The following is a 21,524-nucleotide window of genomic DNA, read 5'->3' as shown; positions in this document are numbered from 1 at the left end:
GAGCACAGAATTTTAAAACATCAAATGTTAGTTGGAGAGGAACTTAGAGGACACCGAATTTAATTTCCCAATAATCCCATCTACAAAATTACTGACATGTTTAAAGGGCAATAAAGAGACAGCCCTGGCTGTACAAACAGAGCATCAAATAGCTACAATGCTTGGTTGCCACTGAACCTTTATCCACTGGCTTTGGGTGACTGGGTGGTTTGTTGTTGTTTTATTGTTTTCCCTTCTTCAGTAGCATTTAGATTCACTTAGTTTTTTTTTATCTTATTTTTGGTGGAATGGGTGGGGCAGAGCAGTCACTAATCTTATCTTACCCACTGGGGACAATGATTCAGTTTCCCGGATGGAAGTGCATCATTGGTGGAATAATGGAATAAAATACTCCACACTGATTATAGGGTCTGTTGGTTTTTGTCACTTGAGATAGGCTTACCCATAGCCAGTCCAGTTTGGTTAGTTTAATGTGTGGTAAAATTGGCCAAGCAAAAGGAACTTGAATGTATGGTGTACTTCTGCCAATTTCCAGGAGAAATAAAAGTGTCCTTCTCAGAGCTGTTTTCATTCTTTGGAGTGAGAATCTTGCCACAAAACTACCTCTGGCAGATTTTCATGCCAATAAATAATGGTTTTGTCTAGAAAACCACATATTCAAAAAAAGTGAAATGAAAACCTGAAAAAGAGAGCCTGGCTTGTCAAAGAAATGTCATGTGTAGGTATTGTAATCACAGCCATAATAATCTTCATTGTGGAAGGAAGTTGGTGGTCTAGCTTAGACACAGGCTTGAAATAACATACACTCTATTATATAGAATCATAAAGTTTTAGGTAGTATAAATATTATTCTTCAAATGAAAAAACTAAGGTTCATGGAAATCAAAAGACATTCACAAGTACTTAGTGACAGTGCATAGACTCAAATCCAAAATTTTCAACTCTTAAGTATATGATGAGCTTTCAACCTCCATGTATTTTTCAATTCACACTGCTTCTATCTGTTTGGCTGGATCCTGCCTATACCAGATTTTAGCAATAAGCCTTATAAAATACTGTGTATGCCTAATAGCACTGATGGTTTTGGGGAAGATCTTAACACAAAGGATGGATGGATTTACAGAAAAGCCTCAAAGAATACTATCAATCTTCCTTGTCCTTCCTTCCCCCTTTAATGTGTGTTCTACTGAAAAGAATAAGTATTTTCAAACTGGCAATGTTTTCAGCCCTATAAATGTTTGAGTTAAGATGCTTCTAAATAAAAGGTTTGAAAAGGATCTGTCATTTTATTTGTTTGGATACTTAATTTACGATCTAAGGGGCAGCCAGATGGCACAGTAGATAAAGCACTGGCCCTGGATTTAGAAGGACCTGAGTTCAAATCTGGCCTCAAACACTTGACACTTACTAGCTGTCTGATCCTGGGCAAGTCACATAACCCTCACTGCCCCGCCCCCCCCCCAAATTATGATATATAAAATTCTGTGGCAAAAAAAGTATTTACTTTGGTGATGAATATATTTGAACTTGGCTAAACTGACACTTAAGTGACAGAACAGTAGTTCATTACTGTATTCATTCTTGAAGCCTTTCTGGTGGGGTGGGGTCTGCCAGAACCTGTATTCTCCTGGTTTAGCCCTTGAGAAACTAGGGTCACTTCTAGTCTAGGATGAGGCAATAGAGGACTTTAGTGAAGAGCCCATGGTAGGCTAATCCTTAAATACTGAGTTATCTTTTGCGTTGCTTGTTGTGGGCAGAACATGTTAAATCATTTATTAGAAATTTAATAGCTACATTTTCTGACTCTAGCTGTAGAAATATTTTGTGAGAGTTGATGTGGTATACCATAAAACAGCATTGAACTAGGAGTCAGAAGACCTGGGTGTGAGTATCAGATGTTTTATTTACCAACTTGGTGGCAAGTCATCAGGCAGTTAACCTTTTCTCACTGAATATCATTTTTCTCATCTATAAAATAAAGGTGGAACTACTTTTACTACCTGCATTGCAAAATACTCAGTAAACCATAGAACACAATGTAAATGTGATCACGTTGTTATCTTCTGTCTTGCTATAGCTTACTATAATTATCTATCTGTGGATAATTATGCAACTGTGCATTGGTGTCATTGAATAAACTTGTGTTCATCACGTATCATACAAGGAACTGCCTACAACAAAACGAAATGGAGGCCCTGCCTCTGATACTTCTATTCCAAAGAAACAAAAAATATAGCTACACACGGGAGACAAAAGATGAGAATTAAGAAGTTGTTTCTTGGAGAAGAAAGAGAGGTTAAATTAATTTCTTCTCTTCTTATAAGTCTGTTATGAAGCCTTGTATTTAAAAAAAATGCTTGTGACCCTATATATATATATGGAAAGCGTTAAATGCTTTGTTAATGAAAACTCATTCCTTCTTTTATTGCAGAACACATGTGTAACTGCAGTATGGTTGGGAGCCTGGATGGAAATCGATGCAACCAAACCACAGGGCAGTGTGAGTGTCTTCCAGGCTACAAAGGGCTTCACTGTGACTCCTGTGAGGAGGGCTTTTATCCAACCAGCACCCATGTCCAAGGGCTCTGCGTATCTTGTGGCTGCAACCCCCATGGAGCCATCAGCCCAACTTGTAGCAGGTAAGCAGATAAAGGAGAAGAAGGTGCTGCTTTGGGGAAAGGCGTTTCTACTTCCCAGGGAAGTGAGGTCACTTGGAATGGGCCTTAGCTGATTTCCCACTTAAGAGTTTTAAGGTTCGAAAGGAGAAGGAAGTCTGCTTTACATCCAATCTGAGACAAAACAGTGAAAGCCTTCCATTTAATCTACAATCCACTTAATCTGGTCAAATTTTCCCCTGTTGTTACTGTTTTTCTCTCTGTTAACTACAAAATATATGATGGCTGACATTTGACATTACTAAAATGCTTTTGTACCTGTTATCTCATTTGATCCTCACACCAGACCTATGAGGTGGGCCATGAAAATATTATTATCTCCATTTTATGGATTAAGAAATTAAAGTTCAGAAAAGTTAAGTATTTTACCCAAGAACAAACAGTAAATAAATAGTAGAACTGGTACAATAACCTGGCTCCTTTGATTTCCATTTACAGATAACCCAGAAAATAATTCCAGTGTACTTCTTAGTTAAAATACAGTTTGAAAGAATTCAAGATACAGATTTTAGAAGGCAGTATGGTTTGATAGAAGGAGCATTCTATTTGAAGGCAGGAAAAGACCTGCATTCAGGTTTTAACTTAACTTACTCTGGGCAAATCACTTAATCTCTCTGAGCCAATTTCTTCATCTATAAAATGGCAATAATATAGTACTTACACTAGTTTATCCGTAGTGGTGTTATTAGGAAAAGTCTTTATTAAAATACTATGTAATGATACTTATTATTAAATATATCCTTTATTTCCTCTATTCTCTAATCAGAGACTTTATTTCTAACCCTGGCCAGTCACTTTCCAAGTGCATGCTACAGTGAAAATAATACTTGCCTAGATGTCAGGTGACCTGAGTTCTAGTCTCAGCTTTACCAACAACTGGCTATGTAACTTCAGGCAAGTGTCATTTCATCTTTCTGAGCCTTAGTCTTCTTGTATATTGAAATTAAGAAGTTGGACTAAATGATTCCAGAATTCCCTTTTTTTTTTTTTTTAGTGAGGCAATTGGGGTTAAGCGACTTGCCCAGGGTCACACAGCTAGTAAGTATTAAGTGTCTGAGGCCGGATTTGAACTCAGGTACTCCTGAATCCAGGGCCGGTGCTCTATCCACTGCGCCATCTAGCTGCCCCCAGAATTCCCTTTTAACCCTGATCGTCCATGAGTCTGACTTGAAAGAAAGATAGTCTTGGCATGTAGAGTAACTATTGGGTCTGTCCATCATTTCCCACCTTGTTTGCCTTAAAATGAAGAGGTCAGAGGCAAGAGTTGAACCTAGTTGTCACCAAAGAGGTAGTCAAACCCTATAGAGATGGAGCAACATTGCAGTGACTCCTTTTATATGGGCTCTGGTTCAAGAAATCAGAGTGTGGGGCATCAGGAAAGGAAATACTTCATTTGGCTTGCTGTGCTAGGGCTCTCAGCATGTTTAACATATAATGCACTTGGTGCTATGTAGGACATTGCTTTTAAAGAGTTTGCATTGTATTGTATTATCCATTTTAGCCTAGAAATCATGCTATACAACAAACAATGGGTCATTTTCGTTAGAAAAGAGATGATGGGGGGGGCAGCTAGGTGGCTCAGTGGATGAAGCACTGGCCTTGGATTTGGGAGGACCCGAGTTCAAATCCAGCCTCAGACACTTGACACTGTGTGACCCTGGGCAAGTCACTTAACCCTCATTGCCCCGCCCCCCCCAAAAGAGAGATGATGCAGGAGACAAGAAGGGGATATCTTTCTTCAGCTAGGTGAAGAGCTGACGTATGGAAGAGCAGATTTTTGTCCTCCTTAGCTTGAATGACAGAACTAGGAGCAAAGGATGGAAGTTTTAGAAAGGCAAATTTGGGCTGAATATGAGGAAAAACTTCTTAACAGCTGGATGACTCCTTCTTGGGAATGTTATAGAAGGGAATCCTGCTTAGGTATGACTTGGACTAGATGAAGTCTCTAAGGTCCATTCCAGCTCTGAGATTCTAAGGTGGTGTTTGTCTCAAATAACTTAAAATATTTATTTTTATCTGTCTACATACATACATGTAATAAAGCATATTGCAGTTTATAAAGCACCTTACATGTATCCATCTCATTTGAACTTTATAATAGCACTCTGAGATAACTATTACTAATCCATTTTATAGATCATGAAAATGAAGCTCAGAATTCAAGTCCCCTATCACACAGCAAGTGGCAGATAAAAGAATGGGTCTTCTATCTCATTATCTATTGGCTCTTTCTACTACACCATGCAATCACAAGACAAATTGACAAAAAGTGGGAACATGGATAAAATAGGACTGGCATCAAACTACTATATGTTGTTTCCTTTTTTCATTCTTCTATTTGCTGATGTCCTTCCTCATTGTGGTTAAAAACTAGCTCCTCTTGGAGAGACAACTAAGCTACTGATTCCTAACTTCAAAAGTCTCTTGCCATACATGTGGCTTTGTGATGACTTCTCTGAACTTCCCCTGAAAGAAATCACTGAAAAGATATCTGCTGTCTTGAAAGCTCACACTGTTTGTAAGGCCTTTGTTATATGTTGTTAACACACTATTGGAGTTTCGGGAAACTTATTCTTTGATGGTTTAGCCTGCTCTTCATATAAATGATAAACTGGCTTTCCCACAAAGTCTGATGCATAGTTTTATCCTAAGATAAACTGCTCCTAAAAGGGCAGGTAGGTAGTGCAGTGGATAGGGTGCTGGACCTGGAGTCAGGAAGACTCATATTCCTAGATTCAAATGCAGCCTCAGACACTTATTAGCTGTGTGACCTTGGGCAAGTCACTTAACCCTGCCTCGGTTTTCTCATTTGTAAAATGAGCTGGAGAAGAAAATGGCAAGGGGAAAAACTAAAACAATAATATACTGTTGGTGAAATTGTATACTGATTCAACCATTCTGGAGAGCAATCTTTCCATATATTTCATCATTCTGAAATCTGTTCTTTGCTCTCGTGGAGACCTATAAACCCTCTACTACTCAATACTTTTTCAGGCTATTGCCCCCCTCTCACTTTCCTTCTTCTCCAATACTAAGCCTCAAAGGTTAGCTGTTACTTGCCGCCTTGTTTTCTCACAACTCATCTTTTGCTAAACTTTTAATTATGTAAGTTTATCCTGGGGCGTATGTAGTTTTGACTCTTAAATAAACATGCTCAAATACATGCTGATGGAGAAGATGATGAAATACTTATCAAGCACATGTACCACTTTCATATTGCATCTTGCTGTGAAATCCAGGAATGATTTGTATCTAGGATTCTTAATCACATTTTACACACTACTGTGGAATAACAGCTATTTGTATAAGTTCTTATTTCATAATCCTTGAAGATGTTACTAAAATCTAGAGAAGGGCTGGCTTGAAATAATGCCATAAGGATGGATTGACAAAACAGGGACCGAATAAGAGAAGACTTATGAAAGACATGTCCATTATCATCAGATATCTGGAATATGTGGAGGAAGCATCAGACATGTTCTTTGTACCTTCAAAAGGCAAAACTAGGTCATATGGGAGAAAGTTAAAGGGAAGCAGATTTTTGTTTAATATAAGGATAAATTTCATAACAGTTAGAGCTATCCAAAAGTGAAATGGGCTGCTTGATGAAATAATTCCTTATTACTTGAAGTATTCAAGCAGAGACTGAATGAATTTTTCAGAAATGTCATAGAATTGTTTCAGGTAATCAAGAAACAACTTTGACTAGACTATGTCTCAGGTCCAGTTCAATTCCACCATTCACTGAAAATCACTTGATCACTAAAAACAAATATTTCCATTTGAGTAAACTTTCTATAGAATGTTGTTTACCAACCTTAACAAATCCCACTCTTTTTCTTATTCTAGGAAAATCATGCAAAAGCATACTGTTTAGTATCTTATCATTCTTTTTCAAAAAAATTCTTTACGCATCTACATATATACCCAATTTTCATTTTAGATAATATACTAGTATTTCAATATGTAGGTTTAGTTTTTAAAAAGATAACCATAATAGTTTGAAAACTATAAATAAAACATTCTCCTCCTTTATTCCATTTGGGTCAAAAAATATATTTCCAGCACACTGTGTCGTGCATTATGCCAAGACAGGCATACACTAAGGATACTGGACTGGAAGCTGAGAGATTAGAGATCTGGACCTAGCTACAACTAGAGGCAAATAAATTGTTTCACCTCTCCTTTTCTGTTATCTATGTAAAATTAGGAGTTTGGAGTAGGGGACCTACTGTGTTCTAAGGTCCCTTCCAACTCAAGCTCATCCTATGAGTTTAAGGCAAAACTGGACTAAACTTGTAGCTTAAAACTCCAATTAAAGTAAATAAAGAGCCTAATTGGGTTTTGTCAGAAAAAAAGCAGTGGGTTTCATAGGTAAGCTCAAATGATGCATGGCTAAAAGTCCAGAAGGCCTGTATATCTTTTTAATACATTATGTCTTAAAGCACCTTTTCCTATATAACCTTTATACTCAGTCTACCAATTATTAACTAGACATCTGCTACAGCCATCTGAATAGAGGGAGAGGAAAATTTCAGATCTGACATTGATCTTAGTAAACATTGGTCTGACTTGCTATCGTTATGCTTACAAACAACATTCTTATTCTTTTATAGTACTATAAATAAATTTTCTATAATGTTTTATATTGTGGACTCCTGTAGTCCAGGTTATTAAATTGCTCCTGGTGCAGCAAAGAACATTTAAAGGCAATGTTTAGAAGTTAAAATTTTGTTACTGGAAAATTTTAGCAAAGACTCCTCCCCTGTTCTAAGAGATTTTTTTTTTGGTGAGGCAATTGGGGTTAAGTGACTTGCCCGGGGTCACACAGCTAGTAAGTGTTAAGTGCCTGTGGCTGGATTTGAACTCAGGTCCTCCTGAATCCAGGGCTGGTGCTCTATCCACTGCACCACCTAGCTGCCTAAGATATTTTTTTAAACCAGAAATTTTATCTATCATCCTTTCCTTAAATGGCCAAATTAATAAAGTGTGATGTACAGTATCACAATATTGATTCATCCAACTTCACTGAATGAATCAATGAAAAAGCATTTAAGTGCGATTTGCCAAGGACTGTGCTGAGCACTAGGGATACAAGTTCAAAAAACAAAGATTATCTCCAAGAACTTAGGTTCTAGTGGAGAAGACAACACACCAAGGGTCACCAGTGAGGGGCCCTTTGGTCTATGTAGTTACAAGGATGATGAGAGCCTTAGAGGAGTACATTGACACACTTCTATAAATAATGCCACAATTAGAGAAGAGATGAGGGCGGTTGTTTGTGTCTATGGAGGAGATTAATGGAGAGTCAGGAATGAAGTGAAACATGCAGATCTAAATTAGAGACTAATGATATCCAGAATAATAAATGAGTTAAGGAGTAAATAATTATGTTAAAGAGAATATCAGTGAGACAATATATGGGAACGTAGAGGGCACAGCTAAAACAATCCTCAGGTGAAATGTTAATCTCTGAGAATTTATATTCACCAAATGGAAAAAGGATGAATTCACTGAGCCTGCAGGCTTTTAAATTGCTATTTAAAAGACTAGTACTAGAGAAAAAAAACCACTTGGACCTAAACAAATGCAAAAGAAATTTTGAGAATTAGAGGATTTTGAAAATAAAAGGCCTAGAGAGTTGATAAAACTAAGAGATGTATTAGTTTAAAAATGAACAAAACAAACTTTTAACAATTCTGATTTTTAAATTAATTTTAAAAACTAGTGAAAAATCAAATAACCAAAATATATAAGGAACAAGGAGAATTAACAACAAAGGAAATAGAATTATCAAATACTACTGGGTACAATTTATACAACAAAACTTGACATTGATAGTTTCTAGAAAAAATATAAAATATACACAGTAACAAAAGACAGAGGTGTTAGCTCAGTTTCAAAAAAGAAAGAGGGGGAGAAAGAAAGAAAGAAAGCCATAGATGAATTGGTGTAGGGAGGAAAAAGCTTCAGCCAGATGAATTTACAAGTAAATTCTTTCAAATATAGGAAGAATAATTAATGCCTGTGTTACAAAATTATTCTCAATAATAGAGACAAGAATTCACCAAGCTTTTTTTATAAGACAATTAGGGTTCTGATGTACAAACCAGAAAAATACAGTGTAAACCAGAAAGAGAATTATATAATAACTTCATTAATATTGATACAAATGTCTAAAATAAAATCATATCAGCAATATATCCAGAAAATAATTCTGGAAAAAATGATCAAGTTTGATTCATTTTCACAGATGTAAATATCATTTAACATTAGAAAAACAGTCATCCATACCCCAAAAGAGAAAAAGACCTATTTGTAAAAAAATATTTATAGTAGCTCTTTTTGTGGTGGCTAAGAATTGGAAATCAAAGGAATGCCCATCAATTGGGGATTAGCTAAACAAGCTGTGGTATATGATGGTGATGGAATATTATTGTGTTATAAGAAATGACAAGCAGGATGACTTCAGAAAGGCCTGGAAAGACATGTATGAAAGACATGTATAGTGAAGTGAGCAGAACCAAGAGAGTATTGCACACAGTGACAGCAATATTGTTGGATGAAGAACTATGAATGACTTGACTATTCTCAACAATACAATGATCCAAGACAATCCCAAAGGACTATTGATGAAACAAACTATCCACCTCCAAAGAAGGAACTGATATTGATGAAACAGACAGAAGCATGCTACTTTTCATTTTCTTTCATTTTTTCTTTTAATCAAGTTTTCTTGTACAAAATAACAAATATGGTAACACTTTACATAATCATACATGTATAACCCATATCTGATTGCTTGCCACCTCTTGGAGGAGGGGAAGGGGAGGGAAGGATAAAAATTGTGACCCCAAACTATAAATAAAAGTGTTTATTACATTAAAAAGAAAAGAAAAACAACAAAAAAGAAAAACAGTCATCTTAATAACATAAACAAAGATAACAAAACCAAATAGTTATTACAGTAAATTCAGAAAAAGGCTTTGACAAAATGCAGCATGTTTGTATTTAAAATGTAAATTTTAAATGTTTGTATTTAAAACTTCTTAAAGTACAAGTAAAAAAAGTCATTCTTTAATATAATGAATGGCATATATTTAAAATTAAGAACTAGCATTGTTGGTGGTGGAAAAACCTAAAAACTACTCCCCATGTGTTCCCTTCCACCCCTGTGATTTGACATAATTCTAGAAGGTTAACTATAGCAATAAAACAAGAACAAAATTATACACAGGCAAAGATGAGACAAAATTAATCCTGTTCACAGTTGACATGATGATATACTTGGAAAACCCCAGAGAATGAGTAACAAAATTACTAAAGAAATCCACAAAAAAAGCATTAGCCTTTCTATACAGTACTAATAAAAACCAGGAAGGAACACTCCAAAAAAAATCCATTCAAAGTAATTACAAAATACATCAAGGGTCTGTGAGTTAACCTAGTGAAACATACAAGTTCATATAAATAAACTGTACTATAATAAGTAACTACAAAATATTATTTACAGAAATAAAGAGACAAGTAACTGGAAAGCAGTCTACCTTTCATCTTTGGTCCACACCAATATGATAACAATAACAATACCAACTAGAGGTAGCTTGGTATGGTGGGAAAAGTATTGAATTTGGAGTCAGAGAACTAGGGCTTAAATCATCTGTGCCACCTTGGGCAAAGTACTTAACCTCTTTGGGCTTCCATTTTCCTCACTGATAAAACTAAAGAGTTTGGATTAGATATTCTATCAGATTATTTCCAACTCCAAGGCTATAACCCCTAACATCCTCAAATGTATCTGTAGATTTGGAGCTATACCATCAGATTCTAGATACTTCTTAGAAGTGGACAAAATAAAATTCATCTGGAAAAGAAAACACCAAAAGGTCTAGAATCTCAAGGGAATTAAGGGGCAAAAAGTATTAGTAAAGGGGCATAGCATTCTGAATAGTTATCACCTATACCAAAATAAGATCAAAATGGATATGTGAACTAAAAAGTATGTACTATGAAAAAATGAGAAGAAATTAAGATCAGATATCTTTCACAACTATAGCTTTCATAGAGGGAGAGAATTCTTAACCAAACAATGGATAAATCGGGTCATAAAAGATAAATATTTTACTACGTAAAATTTTCAAAAAACTTTTGCATGAGTAATATCAGTGAAGACTAAATTAAAAGCCAGATGGCAAAACATGGAAAATATTCATGTTGAATATCACCAAGAAAATTTTGACCTCTAAAATATTTAGGGAAATGATGCAACTTATAGCACCAAGAACTATTCCCCATTAGGTCAGAGGTTGTAAACAAACAATTGTCAACAACAAGAACAAAAAAGAATTTCAGACTATAAATGACAACATGAAAATGTACTCCAAATCACAATAATAGTGATACAAACTAAAGCAATTCTAAATCTTCACCATACATCATAACACTTGTCACAGATGGACAGTCATTACTGAAGGAGCTGTAGGAAAAACAGACACACTGATGCACTGTTGGTGGAGCTGTGAAGTAATCTAACTGCTTTTTATATCAGTTTGTAATCATGCAAGAATAGTTAAATTGTACTTATCTTTTGACCCAGCATTCTGAAACCTGGGCATCTATCCTAAGAAAGTCAAAGACAAAAATAGATCTAATATATACCAAAATATTCATAGCAGCATTCTTCTTGATAGCAAAGAACTGGAAATAAAGTATGGGTGTCTGTTTACTGGAGCATAGCTGAAAAACATATAGGATGGGTATTAAATAGAATATTAATTTAGAGGAACAACTAACATGTTAGGAACTCAGAAAACATGGAAAGATTTCTCTGAACTGCAGCAAAGCAAAAATAAATAAATGAACAAGAACCAAGAAAACAATATACACAAGTATTAACAATGTAAATGAAAAGATTGCTAAAAAAAAAAGTGAAGCCTGAATAATGGGAAAAAGTAATGAACATCTGGAATGATATACCTCCTCCATCATAGCAGAGAGAGGTGAAGAACTTACTTAGACAAAATATTGTAATACATTGTCAGGTTATGTCACTGTGTCTGATGTTTTTGCTTAAATATTTTTCTTTGTTATTAGGAAGGATTTACTTATGCATATTATGTGTGTGAAATAACTTATCTTTAGCTAAAAGGCATCAATAAAATACATTTTTGAAAGAAATCAGATGCCTCATTCAGTATGAGGGTTTTAGATATTACTTGTTAAAACCAATGTCTTCAGTTTACTTATTGCTAATTTTCCAGTGTTATACTGTATGAAAAATCTTGCATAACTAGCTGTTTTTTTACAACAGTATTAGCTGTTGAGATATTTTCATTTTCTAGGTCAAGGCTGCTAAGTATTTTTTTTTCATGTTGTAAATCTTTGTGCTCTTCTTGTGGGTATTCACATCTTCCTAAACAGTAGGCATAGTAGATAGAGTACCAAACTTAGACTCAGAGTCTGTAAGACCTAGGTTTCAATTCTATTATGTGCTATGTGATCCTGGGCAAGTAACTTCAACTGTCTTAGCCTCAATTTTCTCATCTGTAAAATGGGAATCAAATTAGCACCCATCTCAGGATTATTGTTGGGATCAAATGGGATAATGTATTTTAAGTGTTTTGCAAATGTTAAAAGTGCTATAGAAGTGTTAGCTATTATTAGCTTCCTGTCATTCACTAACAGTTGACAAATCCCCACGCTACAAATACAACTTGAGAATTCAACAAATTAGAACTGGAACATCATCCCAGCAAAACTGTTGCCTGCTATTATCTGAACATAATGTGGATCCCTTTAAATATGTGTGTATGTGAGTGTCTAAAAACCATAGACAAGTAAAACAAATGCATTTGCCATATCAAAAATATATGCCTCATATTGTGTACCTAGAGTCCATCACCACCTCCTTTAAGAGGTGGGTAGTATGTTTCATCATAAGTTATCTGTAGTCCTGATCCATAAAAATTTAAGAATAACATTTTAAAATGTATTTCACCATAAACAAATGCTGATTATGGGATCATCAAGCTGTATTGAATGAAGAAATCAAAACCTTGTGAGAACAGAATAAAGTATAGATCATACCCAGCATCCTGTCTGCTAGCTCACTTGAGCTACACAATAGGCCTGTGAGGCAGAAAGAGAAGACGGTATTAACCCCATTTTGCTGATTAGGAAATAGTCTCAGAAAGCTTATGGATCTTAATCATAGATTGTTGAGTTGGAAGGAACAGGAATGAATGAAGCATTTATTAAGCATTTACTCTCTGCAAAGCACTGTACAAAGTGCTGGGGATATGAGTGGAAAAACAGGAGCTCACATTCTAATGGAGATGATGCATATGGAAGGTTTCTGCGCATCAGATGGAAAGGTCCCATGGTCCTTAGGGTCCACTGGCAAAGAGATGGTAATATCTCTTTGATGTCATTTACACTGATAAAATACCCATGTCTTTTGTATAAACATTTGACAGCACCAAAGACTTTGATGGTGATAACTTTCTTTTCTGAATCTTCAGTAGCTGTGGCTTTAGTACCTTCAAGAACAGTTGACAGGTTACATTTCCACAAAAGTTGCTTCCCAGAATGGTGGCTCCAAGCACTGTGTAGGAAGCCTGTTCCCAAAGGCTTTTAGGTTCAACATCCTGGGCTGTCTCCATCGGTGGAGTTTAGTCAAGATGATAGTGGCAGTTTGACTGGCTTGACATATACTGCCTCTTGACTCTCCCTCAGAGTGCCTTGCTGCTTCAGACTTCAGATATTATTTCATTATTACCTCTATCTGAAGCATGAATCTCTTCTATAATTTCCCAGCAAATGACCATCTAGCCTTGTCTTGAAGATCCTTTAGTTATGGGGAACTTAGTATCTACTTTGAGGCAATTTATTTAATTTTTGGAAAATATTCCTTTTATGGGTCCGAATCATCCTCCCTATAGTTGTTGTTGTTTTTATTCCTTGGTCCTAATTCTGCCCTAGAAAACTGCTGAACACTTAAGTCTAATCTTCCACAATAGTCCATCAGGCATTTGAAAACAAGCTAGTATGTCCTAATCCCAAAAGTTTTTGTTTTTTAACTTTAAAATACTAGGACGCAAAGATGGGCCTTGAATTCTGTCTCCTGGCTCTAAATCCAAAATGCTTCACATGAGGAGTTAATTTGCCTTTCAAATATTAACCATCATGAAACATCCTAGAAATTTATTTTGGTACATATAGAATGGTCATATCAGAGAATGAGTTCCTTCTGTATTTGGTGACTGTAATGGAATGAATAGCTTTTTAAAAAGTGCTATAAGCTTCATGTTTGAGGCTTACAGGACTGAAGTAGTTATACCTTTTTATGGGAATCCAGGGGAAAACTCAAGGCTAAATGCTTCAATGTAACAATTCAGACACTGAATGAGGTAGAAGGGTTCAATAGTGTTTTGGTCTGCTTTACCCTCTAGGTAACATATTTCATGGCCTGAAAAACACAGCTGCCTTGGAAAAAGGAGCACTGATTAGATTTTCTAATGGAAGTGGGGGAGCCAGGGCTTTCTCTCTAGAACAAGGGTCCTTCTGTTCTATCCTGAGCCTACCAATATCAGTTTTAGAGGCTCCCTTCAGAACTGCAGATTAAAAAAAAAGATACTGAAACCAGACTAGGAGTTAGCAGTTCTATATTCTGAACATGAAGAAGAACTTCATAATGATCTGACCTGTGCCAGAGTAGAATGGGCTGCTTCATTAAGGAGAGAGTTTCCTGTCACTAGAAGACTTCATGAAATTGTTGGATGATGATTTGTCAATATAGAGGAGATTCGCATGTCAGGTAGGAGTTGAATATAAAATGAAAAATAACATCCTCTGAATTTAATCAATCAACAAATACTTGATTAAGTGCTTCCTATGTGCTGGGCTTATCTTCTAATGGGGGAGACAACTTGTAAACAACTTTACAAGAGAAATACCGTGTAAACAGGAGGTCATGGCAAAGGGAAGGCATTGGCAATGATGCAGAAAGGGGAAAGGCCTCTTACAGAAGGTTGAATTTAAGCTAAGACTTGAAGTAAGCCCATAGGAGGGAGAGCATTCTAGGCATGGGGGACATCAAGCTATAAATCAGTCAGGAAATGGAGGTTTGTGTCCAAGGAGCAGCAGTACCAGTGTCACCAGATCATTGAGTTGGTGGAGGGGAAACCTAAGAAGACCGGAAAGGTTGCAAGGGTTTTAAAAGTCAAACAGAGGATTTTATATGTGATCCTGGAAGTCATAGGGAGCCAATGGAGTTTTCTGAGTCAGGGGGAGATATGACATGGTCAAACCTACACTTGAGCAAGATCATTTTGCTACCTGAGTGAGTGCACTTGGGGTGTTCTTTCCTCCTCATCTCTGCTTCCCAGTTTCCTGCAGGAGACCTTTCCAGGTCACTGACCGCCTCCCCTCTTTCCTTTAAGATTGCTTTTCATTTATGTTTCATATATCATTCATTTATACATGCATTGTGTGTGTATATATACATATATATATATATATATATATATAAATTTGCATCTTATCTCCATTAGAATGTGGGCCCCTTGAAAGCAGGGATCATGTTCTTGCTTTTCTTTGTATACCCAGCATTAACATAGTGCCCAGAATTTAGTAAATGTTTAATAATGCTTGTTGAATGAAGTAAAAAATGAAGCCATTTATAAAGTACTTATTATGGGCTAGGCAACGTGCTGAGCTCTAAGGATAAAAAAATACAAAAAATAAGACAGTCCCTTCCCTCTAGAAATGTATAATCTTATAGGGAAAAGACACCCCATATAGGGAAATGGTGGCAAGGGGAGAGAATCAAAATTCCCTTTCTTGGAATTTGGGGGAGTCTAGGAAATCAGAGGGATTGTGAGTTAAATACATGGTCCAGTCAATTAACTTGCCCATTCTAGAAGCAATAAGAGTATATTGATTTGACTACTATACCTAGGCAAGAGAGGGGGTGTTAAATGGATGGCTTAACCCTAGGGCAAGAGTTCTGGAGCTGATTGGGTTAACTTCCCCAGGGATTGGTGTTACAGATCCTGGAAGTCCAGGTAGAGAGAAGTATGGCTTCAGTGGCGGGGAAGATGGCAAGATGATCTGGGTGGAGGACTAGATGAGAATCTACCTGTAACCTCCCATGCAGCTCTGAGATTGTTATTCTAAGTGTCACATTGCTGAAATAGCAACCTATTAGATCATCAAAGCGGGCTCATATAAGTTAGATAGATGACTTAACAGAATTTAGAGCCAAAAAAGGATCTTAGTTATTATCTAGTCCCTTATTCTATGGATCAAAAGAAGTGGTATGCCCAAGGTGACATGGTTAAAAAATTAATGGCTATATTATAAAATATTATAATTTCCCAAGTGTTCTACATGCATTATCTCGTTTGACATATTTTGATAGCTTGTCTCTGTTGAGTGTTTTTCATGTTTCTTCCAACTTTTCCAATGAAAAGTGACCTCACTTCTTACATATCATATGAACTATATAAAGTCCTTTCTTTCCTCACCTCCCTCTTCTGTCTTTCTTCTCTGTCCCTTCCCTCTCTCTCACCTTCCTATTTTTTCTTTAGTCATTTCTTGAGTTTTTGCTCCACAGCTTATTCTGCAAACTATTTTTTCACATACTGAAAGAGGACTTACTTTTTTTTGGTGGAGCAGTGAAGGAAGGTTAAGTGACTTGCCCAGGGTCACTCAGCTAGTAAATGTCAAGTGTCTGAGGCTGGATTTGAACTCAGATCCTCCTGAATCCAGGGCCAGTGCTTTATCCACCACACCACCTAGCTGCCCCAAGAGGACTTACTTTTGACAGATTTGTGTGCCACGTACTGCAGGTGCCCTGAAGTTGACATCTAAAAATCATAAACTGAAAAAAATCTATAGATGTATATAATGAAAGACAGTGCCCATTTTTATATAGCATTTGAGAGCAAAACTTATAGTATTTCATCATGATTGAACTAATGTACTGTCAGCTATATCTCTCTAGGAACGGAATTATCTTTTATGGACCAGTGTTGACAAGCAAACTGTAGTCTGTGAGCAACATTTGATTTAACATTTAAAGGCCTTCATTACCTAGCTTCTCACTACCTTTCCAGTCTTTTTATTCATTATTCTCTTTCACCTATTTTTTTTTGGGGGGTGAGGTAATTGGGGTTAAGTGACTTGCCCAGGGTCACACAGCTAGTAAGTGTCAAGTGTCTGAAGCTAGATTTGAACTCAGGTCCTCCTGACTCCAGGGCCAGTGCTCTATCCACTGTGCCACCTAACTGTCCCTCTGAGCAACATTTGAAGAATAAAATGCTTATACAGGGCATATTGTAATGATACTTATAAGTTCACTTGATATTTATTATATTCTGAGACCTGTTTGTTTTTAATTGTGTAATAAGCGCCCATCAAAGGGAAATGTTGAACCTAGGTGCTAATGTGCTCAATAATATGAGTAATTCAAGACTTTGATTTTTTTCTCCAAATAAAATTTCATTGTTATTTCAATAATAAAGTCAAAATAGTGAAGTAAAATACCGGACTGCGTGTTGAGATTTTCATTCTAGTCAGACCTCTATCATTAGCTCGTTGAGACCTCGGACTAGTCACTTACTTTCCTCTGAGCTGCAATTTTACAAATCCGTAAGTGGATTGTACCAGAGAAACACCACTACCATCATCTTTATTCATTTAATCGGCTTAAATAAGAAGCATTTCAAGATAGTGTTAACTTCTGACCTTCAGTTTATACCAAAAATTCTCTTCCCTATTACCAGCTGTCTTCTGGAAATGGAGAATGAGTAGCTAGGTGGTGCTGTGTATAGATTTGTAAAAACAATATTATGTTGGAGAATTTCAAAATACAATAGAGTGCCAAGCCTCAAGTTAGAAAGACCTGAATTCAGGTCTTCAGACACTTATTAACTGTGTGAGCCTGGGCAAGTCACTTAACTTCCATCTGCCTCTTTTCTCAGTTTTAAAGTGAGGATAATAATAACATCTACTTTACAGAGTTCTTGTGAAGATAAAATATTTGCAAAGCATTTAGTACAGTGTCTGGCACATAGAGGGTGCTTAATAAATGCTTGTCTCCCCCCCCCACCCTGCCTTTTCTATGTTTATTGGAAGGTCAGTAATTTGACTTTCAACAATGGTGTTCCCTACACACCTAGGACAACCACAAGGTTCCTTGCTAAGATATTTCACTTCTTTCCTAACTGAAATTTGGAACTCCTACCTTTAGGAGAAAGAGCAGCTTAATGAAGTCCTTTGAGAAGAGTTGAAAAAACACCTCTAAAACAATCTCCTGGTGTTCAATTGTTACTTCATTCAAACTAGTTCTGCTTATAGTACGTATGGATCGATTGGAGATAGAATCAGAAAATAGAAACTTACATGATCAAAAATCCCCCCGGAAATGTACCCAGATATATCAGAGGCTTGCCTAAAGACCCATAAAACAAGAATATTGTATTTAATAAAGATACTAAACTCATAATTTAATAAATTATTTTATTTAATAAAGATAATAAAAAAGAAAATTGTATTTCATTTCAAATTTTAGTTTTGCTTAATGTTAACACAAGAAGAAGAAATCGGCCATTTCAAGTTCTTGCAAACAAATATTATTAAAATTACAGAGTGCTTAGTAGGGTTACTAGCCTTCTGCCACCGCAGAAGGTCTAGGCTGGGATGAACCTTAGAACAGAGTACATCATAGCTGGAAGGGATTGTAGAGAGCGTCCAACCCAGTTTCCTCTTTATATAGATGAGGAAAGTAGCTCAAAGATTGACCCAGGGTCACACAGTGAGTGATTGACAGAACTGGAACTAGTAACTAGATGTATTGATGAATAATCTCATTCTTTCCATCTTCCTAAAGCTTTCTTAATGCTTCTGAGGAAGATTTTAGAAGACCCATTGCCCAAGAGGGAGAGCTGAAACAAGCTCATTAGTATTGATATTCAGTATAGAAAACATTAGTAACTACCTACCCTAGTTGGCAGTCACTTTCTTAATCATAATACAGTCAGAGTTCCATTCCCACAGATGGGTATTCCCTTTGTAATTCTGCCTTAGGCATTCAACCGACTGACTTGAGTGGGCATCCCTCTCCTTTGAGAGCCTGCCCTTTTCAACAGCTGCCTAGAGAGGGAAAAACATACACAGAGGCTGATAAACTAGTCGAACAGTCTGGATACCACCCTTAACTTTTTTCCTGGGTAGATTTAAAATAACAGGAAAAGGATTTTTTCTTTTCTTTTTTTAAGGAGCCTGGTGAGGAGAGGGGATGGGGGAGGGAATGGGGACTGTTCGTTGTAAAGCTGCCCTGGTAGTGCTTTCTCAACATGTTACTCATGGCCCAGGGCCAAGTTCTGCATGTGTAAGAATTAAATCACTCAGCAAATAGAAAGCTTTGCCTGTGGTCACTTCTTTTATGGAATAAAGCCTTTACAACACCCCCTTTCATGCTCTGCCTCTATTAGAGTCTGTTGAACACTCCTCGAAGCAAAGGTCAGTGATATAAATGCAATGAAGCCACAAAAAAAGTCCTGTTAACAGACCAATTGTGCTCATAAAAATCCACAAGCTTGAAATAAAAGACCTACAGTTTCATACTTGGAGAGGGAGAATTGAACTGGATCTTGATGAGGAGCCAGAAATTTAGAAAATTGAGAGTAAGAAACAAAAGATTTCAGATAGAATCTGTTCTTTGGATGTTGCTCATTGAAGACTCTGGCTATGACTTGATGACTAGCTTATATGACTTTTACTACTCATTACATGTATGCCTAGATTAAAAAAATATTTGGTCACTGAATCATTGAAAAATCATAGAATGAATTCCATTTATATAGTCTCAATTATTCAGGAGCTAATTATTACATTTTAGGATACTTCAGATCCTTTGACCTTCCATAGTCATAGATTGTTAGTATTGGAAGGAGTCTTAAAGGTTATCCAGTTTTGATATCCTGGAAGAGCCCTGGTCAAAAACATCAATTCAAACCCTACCTTTGCAACTTCCTAGTTGTATAATCCAACTTTAACTCTCTCCGGGCCTTAGTTGCCTCATTTGTAAAATTATGAAATGAGATAAAATGCATTTTGAGGGCCCTTTAAGCTTTAATCTGTTTTCTGTGATTTCTAAGGCCTCTTTGAGCTCTAGAATCTAGAATGCTATGATTCTAAGTGTTGATTTCCCTAAGATGATTTGGGGATCCTGGTTAGTATAATCAAGGAGATAGAAAATATACTTAATAGCACAACACTAGTGGTGCTTTTCTTAGAACAATCATTTAAGTTGTTTGGATAGTATCAGGTTTCTTATCAAAATGACTATCAAAGTGAACTTAGCCTTATTTTCATCACCATAAGTTAGGGATAATATTTGCAGTATTATTAACTTTGTATAGTTATTGTGAAAAAAGTACATTTTGAATTATGAAGTGTTTGTAAAGCTCTTCCACTACCTATGTTTATTAATGTGGGCAAATCATTTTGTTTCTAGGCCTCTGTTTTTTCCTTTCTAAGAGTAATGATTTTAGGGTAAACAATCTCTGAGTCTCTTTCTTACTCTAACATTCTATGTTGTAAGGTCTCTTTAAGTTCTGATATTCCATAATTTTTGAAGCACAAATCCTCTCTATAATTATTCCTTATTTTAAGCATAATCAAGATAACTTATCTGTGCATGAGACACAAATTCTAAGCAACTTTGGTATTTACAGCAGTACACAAAAATAAAAGATTTTTAGCAAGTATTTAATTTCATATCCTTACTCCTGTGATTTTATACAAAATATTATTTCTTCAGAGCCTTGCTCTCCCCTAAAAAGAGAATTTAATTCCATGATTTGACATTTTGGTGTCAGATCTGCTTTTAATATTACCCTCCCCACTAGCACAACACATACTTTAGAAATCATTATGCAATCAGCAAAGCCTCTTTGGTTGAAAAAAAGGGTAGCTTTATCTTTGAAAACATTGGGCCTTTGTGCTAAACATTCTTTGCTCTTTTGAGAGTGAGTAGTCTAAAACATATTTAGAGGGAATCTTTGACTGAAATTCATGTTCTGAAAGAACATTCCATAATATCAAATATGGCTTCTAATAACTGAACTCGATAGAGTCAAATAATTTTTTTAAATGTTCATTTGAACACTAAAAAGTAACATGGATAAAACTTTTAATGGCAAGAGAAAAAATCAATTAACATCATACTTCTAGAACCATGAAATAGGTAGAAGTTATGGAAAGGCAGAATTAGGCTCAATGTAAGTAAAACATCCTTACAGAACTATTTCAAAGTGAAACTAACAACCTTTGAAAATGGTGACTCAGAGGTCTTGAAAGACCATTTTAAAGAAGAGGTATAGGTGAGTTCTATCTGTGTTTGGTTGTGACTAGGGAATCACTTAAGGTCCTGAGATAAGTGTGATTCTTTAATAGCTTAATTCCCTCATTTTACAAAGGAGGAAGCAGACCCAGGGAGGAAGCTATGTCTTATTTCATTCACTTTGAGAATGACACCTTTAGTTAGATAAGGATGCAGACTTGAACTGTGATATCATTGACATTGAGATCTTCTGGGTTAGAAAACACCCTCTACTAAAGCAGTTTGGCACCTTCTCTGCAATTTTTCAATCTTTCAGTTGCCTACAGCACTGAACTCAGGGCTAGTTAAACCCAGATCTTTCTGGCTTCAAGCATAGTTCTCTATCCACTACAACACTGTCTCTTGATACCCATAATACACACATCAAAGCTGCACATTTACTCTATTGTCTGAATGTACTACATTGTGTTCAAAGCTATTTTGAGAGAGTAGGCATGAAT

The 21,524-nt window shown here is 36.2% G+C and overlaps 1 protein-coding gene across 1 annotated transcript in view; it reads left to right on the top strand.

The window, feature by feature from the left end:
* Positions 1 to 21,524, top strand: part of MEGF9 (multiple EGF like domains 9) — a 117,165-nt gene that overhangs the window by 71,163 nt on the left and 24,478 nt on the right. Inside the window, exon 2 of the mRNA XM_043981754.1 lies at positions 2,432 to 2,639. Coding sequence (XP_043837689.1) covers positions 2,432 to 2,639 — 208 coding nt within the window. The remainder of the gene's footprint in view (positions 1 to 2,431; positions 2,640 to 21,524) is intronic.

The sequence above is a fragment of the Dromiciops gliroides genome, chromosome 2 (genome assembly GCF_019393635.1).
Source record: "Dromiciops gliroides isolate mDroGli1 chromosome 2, mDroGli1.pri, whole genome shotgun sequence".
NCBI classification, from domain to species: Eukaryota; Metazoa; Chordata; class Mammalia; order Microbiotheria; family Microbiotheriidae; genus Dromiciops; species Dromiciops gliroides.
Note: the sequence above shows the minus strand (reverse complement) of the source record. Positions and strands in the feature narration are given on the sequence as shown.